The 18,155-nt window shown below is 31.3% G+C and overlaps 3 protein-coding genes across 3 annotated transcripts; 1 reads left to right on the plus strand and 2 right to left on the minus strand.

The window, feature by feature from the left end:
• Positions 1-2,009: 2,009 nt before the first annotated feature.
• On the minus strand, positions 2,010-10,019 carry LOC113861234 (nucleolar MIF4G domain-containing protein 1). Its single transcript, XM_027493922.1, has 13 exons — positions 9,918-10,019; positions 9,736-9,830; positions 8,786-9,605; positions 8,631-8,698; positions 7,803-7,885; positions 7,022-7,121; positions 6,774-6,859; positions 6,608-6,690; positions 5,409-5,536; positions 5,223-5,324; positions 4,132-4,425; positions 3,926-4,048; positions 2,010-2,538 (listed from the first exon to the last, which is right to left on the minus strand). The coding sequence occupies exons 1-13, from the start codon at positions 9,919-9,921 to the stop codon at positions 2,155-2,157; spliced, it is 2,370 nt and encodes a 789-aa protein (XP_027349723.1). The 5' UTR covers positions 9,922-10,019; the 3' UTR covers positions 2,010-2,154.
• Positions 10,020-11,199: 1,180 nt separating this feature from the next.
• Positions 11,200-11,798, plus strand: LOC113862233 (mavicyanin-like). Its single transcript, XM_027495333.1, has 2 exons — positions 11,200-11,365; positions 11,497-11,798. Exons 1-2 carry the CDS (start codon positions 11,200-11,202, stop codon positions 11,796-11,798), a joined length of 468 nt encoding a protein of 155 aa, XP_027351134.1.
• A 713-nt stretch (positions 11,799-12,511) lies between these two features.
• Positions 12,512-13,704, minus strand: LOC113862179 (inactive protein RESTRICTED TEV MOVEMENT 2-like). Its single transcript, XM_027495300.1, has 2 exons — positions 13,569-13,704; positions 12,512-13,026 (listed from the first exon to the last, which is right to left on the minus strand). Exons 1-2 carry the CDS (start codon positions 13,675-13,677, stop codon positions 12,515-12,517), a joined length of 621 nt encoding a protein of 206 aa, XP_027351101.1. The 5' UTR covers positions 13,678-13,704; the 3' UTR covers positions 12,512-12,514.
• Positions 13,705-18,155: the final 4,451 nt, after the last annotated feature.

The raw sequence follows: 18,155 nt of genomic DNA on the forward strand, positions 1-18,155 counted from the left end.
GTTTTGTGCAAATAACAATGAGTTATTTCAATCGACTATCTTATTGCGGCTTCTAGCTGCCTCGGTAAAATTACTATGCCATGTTTGGGAGCTATTTTTTTAAGGAAAAGATCAAGTTAGTTTAGCTGTGTTGCATCCTGTGCTAAACTGCTATACGATGAGCCTTTTTCACCCAAGGGCGATCCCTCATCGAGGTAATTTTAAGTTTTCATATTTTAGTTTTTGAATACAAATTTTTAAAAATAAAATTTTGAAAATGGAGCTGAGTTTTTTTTTTTTTAAACTCAATTTAAAATTAATTTTATCTCAATTTTAAAACTATATTATTATGATTTTGATTTTTAACTGTGATTAATCCGTTACTATAGAAATTGGTATAAGTCATTTTTATAATTATTAAGATAATTCTTTTTATCATACTTGATATTATCATAATTATCACCATTTCAAACTGCAATTACTATTACATGTATTTTTTGACATGCGTTATTACTCTATTACTAAATATACTTAGTTTGAAAAATAATAATTAATTTTTATAATTTAAATTTAAGAATAAATGATAAAATTCAAAACCCAAAAAATACAAAAATTTAAAACTAAAAATTATAATATTAGTTATGAATTTTAAAAATTTTATTACTTTAAACTAACAAATGCATTCAACTACCTAGTTATTTATTTTCCATCTTGAGCAATGATCCTATATAATTTAAATTCACGGATGTAATCACACCTATAATGGCAAAACAAATATTTGGCTATACTCGTAATTTTAAACAACTTTTTCCACTACTTTTTAAAAAATTTTATTTAAATAATGTTCACACTTGTTTAATACTCTTTAATAATTTTTATTTTTCTTTATTATGTCATTCTCTTATCACATTTATTATTTTCTTTTATTTTTACATTTTTCTTTAATCGTTTCAATATTCTTTTCTTCAAAAATCTTGTTAGGCTTGTATTTACACGTATTCTCCTCATCGATAAGATAATGAAATTATATAATTTTAAATATACTTAAATATGTTTTTTATTTTTATATTTTAAATTTTTGTTTAGTTCCTCTGTGTGAATTTTTTTTTTTTACAAATTATTATTTTTAATTCCTGTAACCGATATAGTTCAACAAAAATCTTACACTTTGAAGTATTTTAATGAATCATATCAATAATAGAGACTAAAAATAAAATTTATAAAAAAGTAGAGACAAACGAAAAAAATTGCTTGAAGGAACAAAAAAATTATTAAAATGCGACAAAAAAACATATTAAAGCCTTTTAAATATTTTTTATTTAACCTTGTAATTTATCATGTCACTACAAGAATTTGTTAATGCAATTTTATTTTATTTTTCAAATTTTAATTACTCAGTTTAGTAATCTTGTTCCTATTTTGAGCCTTTTGAATTTGAAAATACCTCGTAATCTATACTTTGAAAACAAACGTTGCTAGCATTCCATGATTCTTAACATATAATATTCATAAGATTTGAGTTGTATCAATCTTAGAGACTATAAAATCTTAGCATTGACGAAGTAGCTTGTGTAATGTACGATTTTCTTAGTTTTATTTAGTTAGTTTGATGTTTTAACGTAAGTTTTTGTATTAAAAGAATAGCATACATAATATGCAGGTTAAAAATTTGAACTATTTTCTAACATGATCTTCATTATTATTTTTCCTCAATTACAATAAGCAAAACATTTAAAAATATACATAAATAAAAACATAACTAATAATAATAATAATTTTTCTAAACATTGAAAATGACAAATAAATTAGAACAAATTTTTTATTCAAAACATAAACAAGCGAAAGTAGTTTTTTGTAATTGCTAAATCACTTTATTCTCATTTTATTTGGACCAGTTTGAATTACATGTGATGCCCCGTCCATTGAGAGCCAAATAAATGGCTGTACGGAGAAAAAACTATTTTTCTTAGTATTTTCTTTGTGCTTGGCAGATCTTCTCCACACTCAGTTTTAGTGGTTCCCATGTTTTCAGTAAACTAAATCGTGGCTTTGATGTTGATCTTAGATGCAGCAGCAACAATGCGACTAGTAACCTAGCTTGCACGTGCCAACGAAAAAATGGATAAATTTTTTTACTGCAATAAGTTACAAAATTGGGTAAATACATATTTACATTCACATCAAAACACCCTCCACATTATTAAGGGCTCTTTTTGCTAACTTAAATTTTTGAGACAGAGCTGTATTGGTTTTCACAACGTGCTCCTTTATGAAAAACTCCATGCCTTGTCTAAGACTTTCAAGTTCAGGGGTCACTGCTGCACGTGTGAAAATGTTCCATACCAAGTTTTCAGGATACTCAAAAATGGCCTCAAACAAAATGCGGAAATGCATAATCCTTCTTGGTGTCAATAGGGTGATATCATTCAGATCCAGAGTCTTCAAAACTGCAAGGGAGAGAGTGAAAGAGGCAACCATTTCAGCCACAAATTTTGCCAGGTGCATTGACCTCATAAGTGGCATTGACTCGAGTTCCTTAAAGTGGTCCCACAGGCAAAACTGCAAACAAAAGACATAGGAAAAGGCTACATGAAAAAGTTGATATAGGAACAGAAGTATTGTCATAACATCAAGAAAAATAACTGAGTTAAAATCCACGTTCTAAGCATGGATTGTTACTGATATTTTAGTTGTGGTTATTACAATCTCCTCACCAATTTAAGAGAATTTGAAAGTCAGTACGCCTATATGCATATATGAAAAGGAACCATCTTTGAGAAATTGTAACAATTAGGTTCATTTTTCAAAAAGAATGCGTTTCAGATAGTAGAGACATGATCTCCCTTCTAAAAATTTGTAAATAGATTGAGAAATTTAATTACTGATTACTGAAACAGCACAAATCATGAAACCAAAAATTTACCATTACCAAGGGAAGCCTAATGGAGTGCAAATAAATGCATGTTTGTTAACACAAACCAACCTGCAATTCAGATTGCATACGAAATAATAATAAATAAATAATGAATTATAATGAAGTCGGAAAAAATTAGCTTCTAACAATTTCAAACTCAGATAATATTCCCTAAAAAAACCCTGAAAAGATTCAGTTTAATTGTCTATGATATTGGGGATTCGCCTCCTAACTTTTCAGACTGCACACCACAACACAACATGCCCAAAATACATAAAAGGAGATTTTTAGGCCCCCAATTAATCGTCTACAGTAGAAGGTCTAAGAAGGTATAATTAGAAAGGCCCAACTCTGTTGTATTAACTGAATAAAGAATATGAGAAAAAAAGGGGGGGGGGGGGAGGTGTTAGTTACGATAGAGAGGAGATAATCAATTGAGAGGAAACCCTGTAGAGAGAGGTTCAGTTTTGACAGTTGGAGAGTTTGTTAAGGAGAGACAGCATCTCAAATTTCCCTCAGTTGTATCACACTCTTTCCTCCCGAGGAAATCTTTCCAAGAGAGTCTTAGTGCAATGGTGCACACTTTCTTGCATTCTTTCTTTCTTCCTTCGTGTCTACCTTACAGAGATATTGATGACAGATTATTCAACTCCAGATGTATGTGCTTTTGAAGTAAAGAGAGAAAAAAGCTGAACGAATTTTTTGAGAACAAGGATTTTGATCACATTCTCTGAATAATTTTCTTCCAATTCGAAAGGTTTGCTGTTTTAGCAGGAGGGAGAAATGTGCTTTTTTCTTGGTATACAGGACATGCAAGCACCTGGATCAGGTATTCAGGTGAATCTATTGATTCACAATTTAACAGTTATGATGCACTCCTCATATTTCTCATAATAAGCACTACTCGTCATATTTTTTCTCTACTTATGTAATTAAAAATGTAACTGTTTTGAGTAGTGATGTAAATACAACACAATTCTACTTCAATTTAGTTCCCATCTCAATCCTATAACAAGGAGAGAAAATCAATACCTGTAGAGTGAACTTGTGATTTTTGTCATGCTCACACAACTTGGAAGCCAGCACTGTATAATACTTGTTAAAAACTTTCTCTTGCAAGCAACACTCCACAAGAACCCGCATGATATCTCTGTCCTGTATATCACAAGATGGAAGGCAACATAATTGAAATAAGACATTACTAAACTAAAAGATAAAAGGAAAGAAAAAAGGTTTACCTGCTTGCCTGGTAATTCCAATCTTAGAAGCTTCTCAAATGCATCAACATAGTCCTCCCCACTCATTATTATACAAAAGATTGCCCTTCTGGCATCTGTGTTCATCTTTTGAGCAGCAGCAAGCTGCAGCATTCGCTGTGTTTCAAGAACATCTTTGTCTATTCTGTTGGCAACTTCTTCAACATCATCTGTTGCAGTAGCCACATCTCCAGACAACCACCATTGGCCCTTCTTGTCAGGATCAAGTAATTTGCTCCATTTAAGCCCTCTAATCAAAATGTCATCAACTCTCAACTGAAAATAAAATTTAAATTAAGAATTTGAGGGACCTATGAGCCTTCTGAAATAACAGAGTAATTCAAAGGGGAAATCTTAAACAAGAATTTCTTTTTTCACAATATATATGCTGAGTTAAATGACAAAAGGAAAACCACAAAACAACTAACAGAAGCAGAAATAAACTTTAGGCTACTAGGCAAATGAAATCTGGGAAGTTAGTAATCTTTCAACAAGCAGAGAGTTTAAACACAGTCCTACACACTCCCTATACCATAATACGTAGCTCAGATATTCAATTATATATGCTTGAATAGTTCCAGAAATGAAATCTGGAAAGTTAGTAATCTTTCAACAAGCAGAGAGTTTAAACACAGTCCTACACACTCCCTAGACCATAATACGTAGCTCAGATATTCAATTATATATGCTTGAATAGTTCCAGAAAATAAAGTGCGTAGTTTGGACTTAAAAACAGTATCATTTGCAGCAGAGATGCTCACAGCCACAGGAATACCATTTCTGAACTGTCCAAGCAAGCTATGCGGGGTAAAAAAAAAAAAGTTATAGAACTACACTAAATATAGCATAATTAGCATGGTTTACCAATAGGGGGAGGGGGAGAATTCTATCAGAAGAGATTGGCAAAGGATTTCCTTTGCAAAGCACAATCTATACATAATTTATTTATTTATTTTGGGGTGGGGGGTTATTTTGAAAAGAAACCATAATGGAACATAACAAGTGATAACTCAGCAAAAAAAATAAATTTCAGTGATAGACAATGCCACAACACACAAATTATAGACAGGTACCTTCTGTAACCACTTTTTAATCCGAGTGTGATGTGCAGGGTCCTCATTTGGCTTTCTTTTGTTGTTCTTGATATCATATATGATTTCAAGCATGAACTCCATCTAAAAGTTTTACCAAGTAATCAGTGCTGAACTGTGTGCAGAAAAAAAGTAGTTTTTCTTTGTAATAAAACATTGCATGCTTACTCTTTTACTAGTTTTCTTTTCATGGTCATCTCCAGCAGAAGCCTTCAACTTATTTGATGTGTTCTGAACACTAAGAATGAAATTTTTCATGGCAGCTGGATCATCAGCCCTGATTTTCATCCCACAACCTACTCAAACAAATATAACAAAAAAGTCAGAGATGGTTCACTATTTGACCAAGTTCCTATGTGAATTATACAGAGAATTGGCCATACTACCTTACAAATATTACGTGGAATCATCAGTTCACTTAGATAAGAGGAAAATAATGGAGATAAATGTAAGAGTGAAGAGAGGAAAGAAGAAAGAGGCAAAACCACCAACAAAAATTAACAACCACCAAAGTCTTTTCCCACAAGATGGTGTCAGCCACATTCTACATGACTAAAATGATGCCATTATATTCTATCATGAATCCTTAGAAAATCCATTTAGATATAACTCCTTCTCAATGGTTTCATCTTGGGATTTTTTCTTGGTCCCCTACTGATAATTATAAGGCTATCCTGCATCTGGTCCACTCTTCTTACAGAGTTTTCCATTAGCATTTTTCTCTAATGGCAAAACCACTATAGACAAGATTCTACTATCTTTTCTGCAATAGACGCTACCCTACTTTCTTTCTTATGCATGCATTCTTGATCCTCTCTATCTTACATGTCTACTCATCTATTGCAATACCATACAGCATCAAAATCTTATGGTTGAGTGGTAAAAATAATAAAAATGAAACAAACACAGAAGTGTCCTATCTTGCTGATATTTTGGGACATGTAAGAACACCCCAAGTGCTTGATACACCTTCAGAATCACTCAGTAAGGCTACCATAGGCTTGGTTAACTCTATAAACAACAAACCAAATATTACACAAATGCTTCTGAGCAGCTTAAAAGATAAAATTTAGAGTTGAAAATATAGATACTTATAAGATACAGCTCCTCAACATCAGTGCATCCCATCCAAACCCAACAAAACAAACTGCATATTATCAACAAAGCACAAAAGGCCTATAAAGGAAAATAATTCATTTCACTAGCAATTCCTTAAAGGAGGGTCCTTTCATGTTTAAGCATACGATGATTGAGCAGTCTGCTAGAGATAAGAATTAGTAGGGAACTTTCATATAAAACTCTACAATCTACATACACAGAATCTCTAATTAGAAGCAGAAACAAAAATAAAAAGACGGAACACTTACATTGTAACACTGTCAAAATGATAGAGACATCTATCTCAATTAAACGCTTGCTCAGCATGATAAGAAAGTCATATATTAAATCACTGAAAGCATTAAGAGATATATTTTAGAAAAGAGTAGTTAGAATAAGTTAACATAAAGACTTTGGTTCAAAACAGTTACTCACCTGGCACAGACTCCAAATATGCATAAATAGGAAAAGAGAAGAGTAAGATTCCGCAGGGAGAGATTGTCTTCTTTGTTGTACTCATCCTGGGAAGAAAATATACGAAGATTATAATACTTTGTCTTTAAAACACTGTAATGAGAGCAAGAGGTGAAATATCATATGAAGAAGAAACCAAAGCTGAAAAAGGAAACAAATAAAAAGCTAATCAGAAAATTCAGCTTTAATTTATCGTTTGCATTCTATACCTCAAAACATTTGGCGAAGGCAGCCATAAACTTTGCACTGAAGTCAACACCAACCAAACAGGCCATGCCAGCAACAAATGCAGCAAAAACAGCAGCATACCTTCACCAGCAAAAAATGTCAATTACAATGAACACAACAACTTAAAAATACCAGAAAGTTAGACTCCAAGAACAGCCATCAGGAAAAATTACAGTTGGGAATGGCATTTGGGAGAAAGAAACACAATATTTAATGGAAGATCAAAGAGGAAGAGGAAGAATCTGGCATATCCAGGGACTAAACAATACTTTCAGAGTACCCTATACAATCCTTACAATAATAACAATAGCCTCGACACTAAAGAATAATTATTATAAACTACACAGATTCCTGCACGAGTATCCTTAGCAATTCAATCAAAGACATCATTCTCAAACAAGCCTTATCAATCACATTTTTTCTCTCATCATTGCAAAGAATGTCCTTACCCTTTTGCATTTCCTATGTCATTATTCTTGTATACTTTCACTTTTCCTGGTGGGAGCATCAGCATCTAAGGCTTTAGGCTAAAACTAAATTTGACTGCATCCCTTCAATTTTCAATGTTGTAAATGTATTGTATTTTTATGCCATCATCTAAGACTACAACTAAATTTGCTTAAATATCTTCTTTTATTTTCCGACCTTCCCTTACTACCACAAAGGTGCTCAACAAATTGCTTCCAGTGTGGTAAGCATAAAATCAAGCATTTGGCAATTTCACTGAGGTAAAGTAAAACAGTTTGGCAAAGAATCCTTAACTGTTGATTGCCACGAGGGCCACCAGAACATGATGCTAAAATTTCCTCGGTCACGATTTGTGAAGCAACACTACGCGAAACAGACTGCAAAGGATTACATCATAGAAGTTACTATTAAAACTCCAGAGGAACAAAATTGCTTTTCTTTCGTAGAAGCAACTCGTCTGAAAAAATAAAACATTAGAAACATATGCATATGTCAAAAATAAATGTTGGCATGTATAAGTATGTCATGTCCACAAGTTAAGTAGTTGGAATAGCAACTATCCTTCAAATAACCATTGCACTAGCGGTTTCCACTCATTCATATGATCCCACACGATTCATGTTAAAGCATAAAATGGGGAAGAGTAGCAGCACAAATATTTAACACTGGGCACTCATTCTTTACACAGAGAAGTTATATCTAAGATTTCAAAAAGAAATAAAGAAAGAAAATTCTACCAAACTTATTCTAATTCATAAGAGATATCAATTTATGCCTTCAAGAAAGCTGCAACCTTGCTAGAGTTAGCAAAAGGTTATGGTTACTTCCAAACTAACTCAAATTTGACAAGGCAAACTAGATCAAATTCCTTCTTCAAGATTAAATAATTTATTTTCAGTAGTGAGCACATATAGTATAAAAAGATAACCTTTTTTCATTTGTAAAGAGTGAAATTCAAAATTAAAAGGAAGAAAAAAAATGACAATTTTATAAGACTATCTAGAATCATTTACGTTTTCCTTTTCACATCTGTTTTTATCCATTCAAAATGAGATCATACGAATTTTATAAAAAGAAATCAAACAAGTATTCATTTGTAAGACAACTTTAGAAGTGGTATACCTGAAAGATCAAGGACAATTCTCCAGTAATTGACTCAACATTAGATTCAGAAAGCCTGTTAAGAAGACCTGAAGAAACAATATCAAATTGAAACCAAAACAATCAATGATACACATTTACAGATACAAAGTCAAAAACAAGCCTCTCCTCCTTACCTCGCACACGTCTTCGAATTTGAGTATGCTCTTCAGGTTCACTGCCAGCTCGAGCTCTCAAGTGAGGTGCAATATATTTTTCTTTAGCTTTCTTTACAGGAACTTCAGCAGGAGCATCCCCCAATTTCACCTCCGTTCGACAGGATTCCTCAGGGTTGGATACACAAACAGCATCATCCTCCACATTATCTTCCTGCTGTTGACGAGACAACTTTCTTTTCTTATGCTTCTTCCCTGAAGGCATGCTATCATGAGCTACTTCCAATGTTACATCTTGATTAGAAGCTTCTACAGGTCCTGATACACCATCCATTGATTCTACTTTCATCCTTTTCTTCAACACTTTGTCCTTCTTACTTGATAAGCTCTTCTTCAATCTCTTCACAGGCAATTCAGTAGCACCATGAACCTCCCCGTCCCCCAAGCAATCAACAACAGATGACATTCCTTCAAGTAATATGTTCAACCCATCATCCACTCCCCTCAATTTTCCTTCCTTCACCTTAAGCTTCTTGAAAAGCTTTCTTTCCAATTCTAGATCCTTCATTGCAGCCACAGAAATCTCTGTAACACCCATCTCGGACATCGTCTTCCTAGAACTTTTGTGAGAACCCTTGCTCATTTTCTTCATTTTCTTTGCAACAGAACCACCAAGTTCCCCTGACACAGTGCATTCTTCTTCAACTGTCTCATGTTTCGTAGTGTAAGATTCTAACTTGACAACTTGTGTTTCCTCAACACTAGTACTAACTGTTATATCTGATTTGCTTTTAGCTTTTAACTCTGAATTATTGTCACTTCTTTTCATAGCTCGAGATTTCTATAAACGTTAAATTAAAAAAAATAAATAAAAATAAAACAACTTTCACATTGTTCATATGAGAAAACAAAACATAAAATATCTCCAAAAAAGGAAAAAAGAAAAAGAAAACGGAGAATGATAGAGTTACCTGGTGGAGGAGCCAGGATTGGTGTTTTGATGCATTTTTTGCCAAGCGGGACTCTTTCCTTCGTTCTCGGCGTGATTTATCGGTGGTTTGTTTCTCTGAAAATTAAAAAATTGAAGACACTTAGGATTGAATGGAAAGATGAAAATTAATAATTTTTGGGAATTTTAGGAAAGAAAGTTTACCCATCGTTTGTTTCTTTGAAACGTTGTTGGTTCCAAGAGGTCAGTGATGCAGGGGGCAAGTGGTAGCAGTGCGGCGGAGGGAGAACAAAGTGAAGGTCTCTGAAGGAGAGTTGGATTATTGTTGGGTTTCAAATGGGTTATTTCAATGGGCTCACAAATAAAGACCCATTTATTGGGCTCACACATAAAGGCCCATTCATAAAAATCAGGCTTGCATCAATTTAGACCAAAATATTGAAAAAAAAAAACAAAATAAAAATAGAGAAATAATTGGTACGAAATCTTGAGGGTAGTTTAGAAATATTAAGGTTGTTCAGTAAAATAAAAAAGGAATATATTAAATATTAAAAAAAGAGAGGAGAGAAGTATTCAGTGAAAAAAAAGTGTTGTTATAAGTAATCCCAACAAATGATAACCAATAGAAGTATTGGTTAAGGAAGAAAGGTTTAACTTTGTTTTTTAATTTTCATATTTTAAATTATGCGTAATTTTAATTTTTAGTTTTAATTGTTTGTATTTGATTTTTATAATCTTTTATCATTCTATATTTCATTTAAGAAATATCAGAAATGTAATGATATTGATTTGTTCAAAATAACAAAAAATGAATAAAAATATTTAAATAACTTTTATCTGATAAATAATAAATATCTAACTTTTAAAAGTTATCAGTTCTATTAATCGAGTATACTGCTCTTAAATACACTACAAATTTTATACCAATAAAGATTGTTTGAACTTAACTGGTAGTCTTTAAGATACAAATTTGATGTTATTTTGAATTTGTATAGACGTACGTTTACAAGCCAAAGAATCAGCGTATGGCAATAATACGACAGCGCAGGAGGCAGGCCGCAGGAACAAATATACCCTTTTCCTATGTACCTATTTATTGACATTTGACACATTCCATATGGCATATTGGCATGTATTGAAGGACTCGCCACTCCAAAACAATTGAATAACCCTATTTGTTTATATTCAAATTGCTTACAAGTATATAACTCTGTTCATACTACTGGAAAATTGTATTGTATTGTATGCATGTAAATAAAAGTTATACGGTTAAAGCCGGCCTGATCCGGTACTACCCCTTTTACTTTTGCAAGTTTTTCATTTATGTCGATAAAATCAATATATAAAAAGTCCTATATATTGTCCATATTGCAATGCAAATTGGTGTGGACTAACAATTCATCTTAGTAATAGCATTTGCATAGGCATTTTTGCTAGCTAGATATAGCCCAGGACTTGTTTTGATTAACTCTCTTTGTCAAATCAAATGGCTTTCGCAGCTCGCCTTGCTTTCCTTGCCATTTTCATGGTTTTGCTTTCTTCAGTTGCTTTGGCAACAGATTTCGTTGTGGGTGATGACCAGGGTTGGACTATTGATATTGACTATGCACAGTGGGCAAAGGACAAAGTTTTCCATGTTGGTGACAACCTTGGTACGTAAAGTGGTGACATATCTACGATTTTCCTGATAATTCTCTTTTCAACTGCACTATATTTGGATTTCATTACATTATATTTCTCTAATTTAGATGAACTATTTGCCTTTGATGTATTTATTTTGCAGTGTTCAATTATGACAATAGCAAGCACAACGTGTTCAAAGTGAATGGCACACAATTCCAGGAGTGCACCTTCCCACAAGAAAACGAAGCACTTTCGACAGGGAAGGACGTGGTTACCCTGAAAGCTGAAGGGACTAAGTGGTACGTTTGTGGCAAAGCTAACCATTGTGCTGCTCATCAAATGAAACTTAGCATCAATGTTTTAGCCCCAAGTCCTGCACCTGCTCCCACTTCTGCTGCTCATTCTGTGCTCTCATCTTTTTCTTCCCTCCTCATGCTAGCCATTGCAACCATCTTTATGTGAGACAGTGGCAATTCTCATCCGTTGTTTCATTATTTAAACATGATCAGTTTCAGTTGATACCATCGTTGTTTCAGTTTTTGATTTTTATAATTTTACATGTTTGTTGGACGAATTATGATGATTTATTTTGACGTTATTGTATACTCCATCTGATTTTAATAATATGTTCTAATTTGATTTGGAATGTTGGAACATTGGATTATTTTCTCTCCTGTTTGTTAAAGATTGTTTTAAAAGCTTACGAATAACTTGTAAAAATATTTCAAGACACCTATTAATTTTTTTAGCTTATTAATAGTTAAATTTATAAGATACAAATATATACTTGTATAAAGATAACTGATCAAATAAATGTTTAATTAACCTATGCATCTGATTTTTTTTGTAATATATATGGCATACTTTCTGATTAGTATATCAAAACTTGTAAATGTATTGATTAAAATTGCTTGGCGTGCCTCCACTGTCAACAGCAATATTAATGAATCCTGATCAAATTGTTGATCACATCACCTTAATCTGCATAACTTAATTTTGCCTCTTTTTATGACTCATTAGTTTATATGTATACATTGATCAGAAGAGTTTAGTGAATCAGTCATTTACAAGTTAATTAATCATCTCGGATATCAATTATGAAAAGGCAAATTGAACAAGTTAAAATATAACAACTTTCTCCTTTTTCACAGCATTAAAATTTACAGAACCAGCCTTATCTAATTGTGAAAATATGATTGAGCATGAGCCACGAGGTTTTTGCTTATATCTGCTAGATAACTTGCTATAACCAATATCATAATGATCACAACCATGAACTTAAAGGCAACCTCTCTAGTCGTTTCGGGCGTTAAATTCACATTATTTTCTTCAGATTGGTACTCTCTTGTATGATGGGTATGTTCTTGTATTCCCTCTTTGGCTGTGAATTCAGTGTCTTCATTAGTACCCCGTCCTTCAAATTCCTTATTCTGATATGTCTTTTTCTCTTTCTCGTGTTGGGTTTGTGGGAATTTTCTCTCTTGTTGAAGTTGAGGACTTTTCTTTGGCATTACCACCGAAAGAATGCTCTGCATGAGATTGCCATGAATAGCATCTTCATTGCAATATGTTGGGATTTCAAATTCTTTCTTGAATCGTTTCCATCTTGTTCCATCCAATGGACGCTCTCCGCTTATTACCAGAAAACCAAGATGATTGATCTGAATTCGTATTTGATCTCTCCTAAAACCTGAAAACAAATCCGTTATGTTATTTTAAACAATCGAAAATTAACATGATATAAGACTAATAAATATTTCTGTTTCTTATCTATATTTTATTTTTTTATATACAAACATTTAAAGACATGGGTTTATTTAAGTTATTTTGTAAGATAAATAATCCCATCTTCGGGTGACTAATGAAATTTTTATAAAAAGTTAAATAAAAACTCGATATAATCTCTAATATAATGTCTTAATTTCTATTAATTCACCTATGATGAGACTATTTATTAATTCTACGAGATGTGACCTAAACAAACCCAAAAATAAAGCAAGGGGTTCTCTAATGAGATAAATAATCTCATCCTAGATGACCTAGTGCAATCTTTTAGTGTAATATCTTAATTTTTTTTAAGCTCTTAAAATGGAGTTATTTATTCTATAGAATAACTTAAAACAAATCCAAGATATATAAAAGGAAATAGTATTTTTAAGATGAGTATACATGAAAAAAAAAAAGGAATTAATTAACTCCACATGCAGGCAATTTAGAGAACATGCAACATGCCTGGAAGGTGGAGTTCAAGGGTGTCACGGGCCTCTTCTCTGTGCCATGTAAACAAAGGATCAAAGTCCTCGTAAGACCGATTAGGCGTATGTGAATGCTTGCTTTCCATTAATTCCAGAAGTTGATCTTATGTGTGATGTTGGGTTTCTAAGTTCTTTTACATATACAACGTATAAAAGAGACTTGTAAGGCAAAAGGGCTTCAAGGTTGCCTTCTGGGTTTGTCATAAACTAGAATTATTCCTTGTTAACCTTTCCAAGTCTTGTTAGTTCGAGGGTTACTATGTTTATGCATTTAATTGTATATACCCTTCCTTCGTGTGTAGATATATTTCTCTCAGAATTTAAGAATGAGATCGTTCATTTTGTCCGATTCGTGATGACAACGCATGCAAAGGCTATACCAAGAAGCAAGCCCTCATGATTCATATTTTTACTAAAAAAAAGTGTCTTATTCTAATTTATCATATGCCATACCAACAAGCAACCTTGTGAGAAGTGAACTAATTCAAAGATACACTATACAAAACAAAATATTAACATATGACCGAAAAATTAATAATTATTGGGTCATTTTTATGAGTGTAAACATTGTTTAACAGAAATTAAGCTGTTATAAGATACAATATTAAATCTACATTAATCAACAATATAATTGCATCATATGTTAATTAAGAAACATTTTCAGGTTTTATATATCATTGATATTATATTGTTATTATAATGTATTATAATATTTAGTATAATTTCCTAATATTCATTATAAAAGATTATTTCTTTTATTAGACAGCATCCTTATCCACGCGTAGCAGGAATTATAATGACTAATATTTTATAAGATAATTTTATAATGATAATAAACTTAGGATAATATTTCTTTCAGTTTTATTCATAAGAAATAACTACTGGTTTTTTCTCCAAACTATAAGAAATATAAATTTATTTTGATATATATAGTATAAATTTATGATATAAACCAATTTTTATTAATTTTGATGAATTAATGAATTATTTTTTATTATAAAAAGTATCATGTGAAGTAACAAAAAATGATTTGTTTTTTATTTCATAGCTAGCTTTTTTCTCCATGTAATAAAAAATTATCCTAAAATGAGGTCTATCCTGTGTTTCTTTTTCTTGGAATGCAATTTTATTTTATAATTTTGTTATCATTTGAATAATAAAAAATTAATATCATATACATTATTATATATAATTATTTTTATCTCTCACTTATTTTTTATTTTCTTATATATGTGTTTCTTAAAATACGCCTTAAAAAAGACCATACAAATTATCATTTAAAATTGTAAAAAAATAAAAATTTCATTCCATTTATAGGACTGCAAATCCATTTAAATTTTTGACTAAATTCTCACTTTAGTTTTTGAGAGAGTTTAAGTTAGTTCTTAACTTCCTTCTCTATCATTCACTTTAGTTCTTGAGCTCAAATTCTATTAACAAATAGTAATAGAAGGCTGAATTGTCACGTTAAATGTCACATCAGAAGTTTAGTTGGCATAAACGACATCATTTTGAGAAGCTAACATGACACCTTAAATGACCAAACAATGTTGTTCTGATTGAAGCCCTCTGCTAAAAAAAGAACCTTAAGTGCTCGCTAGCACTGATTAGCAGTCAAATTCGGTACAAATGTGCTAACTGAAAGTAATTAAATAAGTTAAATTTATATCCAGATTTATCCAAATAATGTCATCAGTTTGATCAGGTTTAGATATTACAGTTAATATAATTTTTGGATGGATTAATTTGGCTTAGACCCATTTTAAGCTAAATAAAAATGTTGAACTTCAACTAATTTTTAAGTAAGAAAAGTCTAAATAACATTAACATTTCTAATAAATACTTACAATATTATGTAACCTATCTTAGGCCTTTAATGACAAATTTATCATATAGTTAAAAAATAATGTGAAGCTAATATTTGAAATTAAATTTGTAAAATTATTGGGCTGGATAATGTGTAACTCAATTTGTCCAAATTTCAATGCATGCAATTTGTCCAAATTTTTAATACAAGCAATCTGTCTAAAATTTCAATGGAATGGTCAAATAATTAAACTATACATTATCATTAACCATAATACATAATAAACTCTGTCTAAATTTTTTAACAATTTGGTCATTTACCATTATTTTTTAAATGAATATATAAACCAAACAAACCAATAAATATATAATAAAAAATTATATTGTTGTAAAGTTCATGTGTTCAATGATCAATTTATAATTTGCATGTGACATTGTGTGAAGTGTGAGAAGTAGAATAAGTTAAAATTATACATCATATAAAAATTAAACTCCTGCAAACAAAAAATAGAAATATTAGTAAAATAAAAATTGAAATAAGAATAAAGTAAGCTTCTACAATTTGAATTCATATTTATTAAAAAAATACCAATCACCAACACAAGAGAGGAAACTAAGTGTTGAAGTCACAAGAATCCCATACACTTATATTACATTGTAAACAAAAAATATTGGAATTAGTAAATGAAAATAGTCTTACCTAAAAATAAATCAAGAAAGAAATATTCACTAACCCAAAAGAAAAATAATGATTATGTTCTCATTAATACATTGGAATATGATCAATGTCAAACTCTACAATTTTCAGCCTTGCAAGTAGAGAAAATTGATACATATTAGCATGAATTAACTTTTAATGGAAATAAATAAAAAGGAAAATAGAAAACAGACCACCCACAAAAGATAGTAGTTAGCTGAAATTAACAATTATATGAGTTGGATGTTAGGTTTCTATCAATCTATCATAAAGCAAAAATGAGTAATAACACAATTGTTACAAAAAACATAAGGCATTTAAATTACAAACTAAAAAACAATTAAAATATAATAAAGTAGGTAGGATAGTAGAAACCTAATTCAAAAAAATGTGAGCTAAGTGCTGAACAAAATCTAAAAAAAGGTCTTTGCGTGTCAATGACCCCCCAAAATACACCCACATATACAAAATGGTCATTTGTTGTCAATGATCCTCAAAAAATATATGAACTGCAAAATAAAAAGAAAAATAATTCATTTCATTATCAATAGTTAATAATTACATTGTAAAATTATTTAAACAACTTAAAGAGATTTGTACAACAACTTATATGTTATGCTTATGATGCAACAGGTGGTGCAGCTGTAGATGTAGTTGCTGCTCTAGCTACAATTTGTGGTCTCCCTATTTGCCTCATTGCTAATTTTTTTTCTCTTCATTTCTTGGCAAAGTTTAGACAAATAAAAATAAATAAATATGTGATACAATTAGTAATATAAACAAAAAGTAAGAACAAATGAAATATATTAAATAAAAAGAAAGTAAAAATGACATACCTGCAACAATGTTTTCAGACATTTCTAGTTCAGTACTCACATTGAGTTCTTTGAACTAAGTTATCGTTGACCGTAATCAATTTTGTGTACAAATAAGAGCCTCAGCCATATCCAGATTTAGAGAGCTCCTATATGTGTCTAAGACTCTACTGCCAGTGCCGAAAACAAATTATGATGCCACTATTGAAACTGGAGTGACTAAGACGTCTTTTACCATGCAAGACGGTATAGAAAACCTTAATAAATTATGTTTCCACCATATTAATATATCAAATTTCTTATCTTCATCAATACAAGGTTCAGTTAAGTAAGTTTCTAGCTTTTTTTTTATTTTTTATCAACCAAGCTTTTTCCTTTAAATGTTGCTTAAATGCATCTTCCCTTGCTATATGGGTAGGAATTTCAACATCATTAACTATTTCAACAACTGCAGTAACTACCAAAGGAACATTACCATTTTGGGATCTCTTATTATTTTCATATGATGTGGAATACCAATTGTACATTCTTGATAGGTTGATTTTCACACTTATTGCTAGTTCAACAGAAAGGTAGTGATTATCTAGATGTATGTCATTAAAAGACCACTCCACATATTTTAATTTATGCTGAGGATCAAATATCACACCAAAGTATAGCAAGTGATTGATTTGGAGAGAGTTGTCTCAATATTTGTCATATTTTTTTTCATATCCAAGTCCATATGACTTAAGATAGGGTCCATGTTCATCATTGCATAATTGATTTCACAATAAACTAGGGCTAACTGATGCAATGCAACATGGACACTAACAGTGTTGAAAGCTGAAAAAACCTTTATAACATCATAAAATATTTTTAGAAATTTGACAAACACTCTAGAATCTGCCTAGTCAAATACATGTAGGTGCTCTAGTTGATCCAAAATAGTCTAAAAAATTGGGATCCTCAAACTTGACTCTCTCAAAAGCAGCTTCAAAATTTTCTGCACTATCCAAGATGGAGTATGTAGAATTCCACTCAGTGGGAACATCTAGACATACTAGTTTTTTTACTCATAATTCTAGTAAACTCTACACAGTCCTTAAACTTACATAACCTTTGAGGAGATGACTTAACAAATCTAATAGCATTGCGTATGCTGAAAATTGAGATATTAAGATCTTTCAGTCCATCATTCACTACCAAATTTAGTATATAACTACAACAACTCATGTGAAAAAAATTTTACATCTAAAACTAGTCC

This window comes from Abrus precatorius, unplaced genomic scaffold, assembly GCF_003935025.1.
Source record: "Abrus precatorius isolate BTA unplaced genomic scaffold, Abrus_2018 Scaffold3, whole genome shotgun sequence".
NCBI classification, from domain to species: domain Eukaryota; kingdom Viridiplantae; phylum Streptophyta; class Magnoliopsida; order Fabales; family Fabaceae; genus Abrus; species Abrus precatorius.

Excerpts from the sequence above, each read along its gene's own strand:
- LOC113861234 (XM_027493922.1), bottom strand. Across the intron at positions 6,860-7,021 it reads CCTTCGCCAAATGTTTTGAG|GATGAGTACAACAAAGAAGA; the intron begins GTATAGAATGCA and ends TTTTCTTCCCAG. Across the intron at positions 4,426-5,222 it reads TTAAAAAGTGGTTACAGAAG|TTGAGAGTTGATGACATTTT; the intron begins GTACCTGTCTAT and ends TTTTATTTTCAG.
- LOC113862233 (XM_027495333.1), top strand. The coding sequence starts at position 11,200 with ATGGCTTTCGCAGCTCGCCTTGCTTTCCTTGCCATTTTCATGGTTTTG. Across the intron at positions 11,366-11,496 it reads CCATGTTGGTGACAACCTTG|TGTTCAATTATGACAATAGC; the intron begins GTACGTAAAGTG and ends TTTATTTTGCAG.
- LOC113862179 (XM_027495300.1), bottom strand. The coding sequence starts at position 13,677 with ATGGAAAGCAAGCATTCACATACGCCTAATCGGTCTTACGAGGACTTT. Across the intron at positions 13,027-13,568 it reads CCTTGAACTCCACCTTCCAG|GTTTTAGGAGAGATCAAATA; the intron begins GCATGTTGCATG and ends ATTTGTTTTCAG.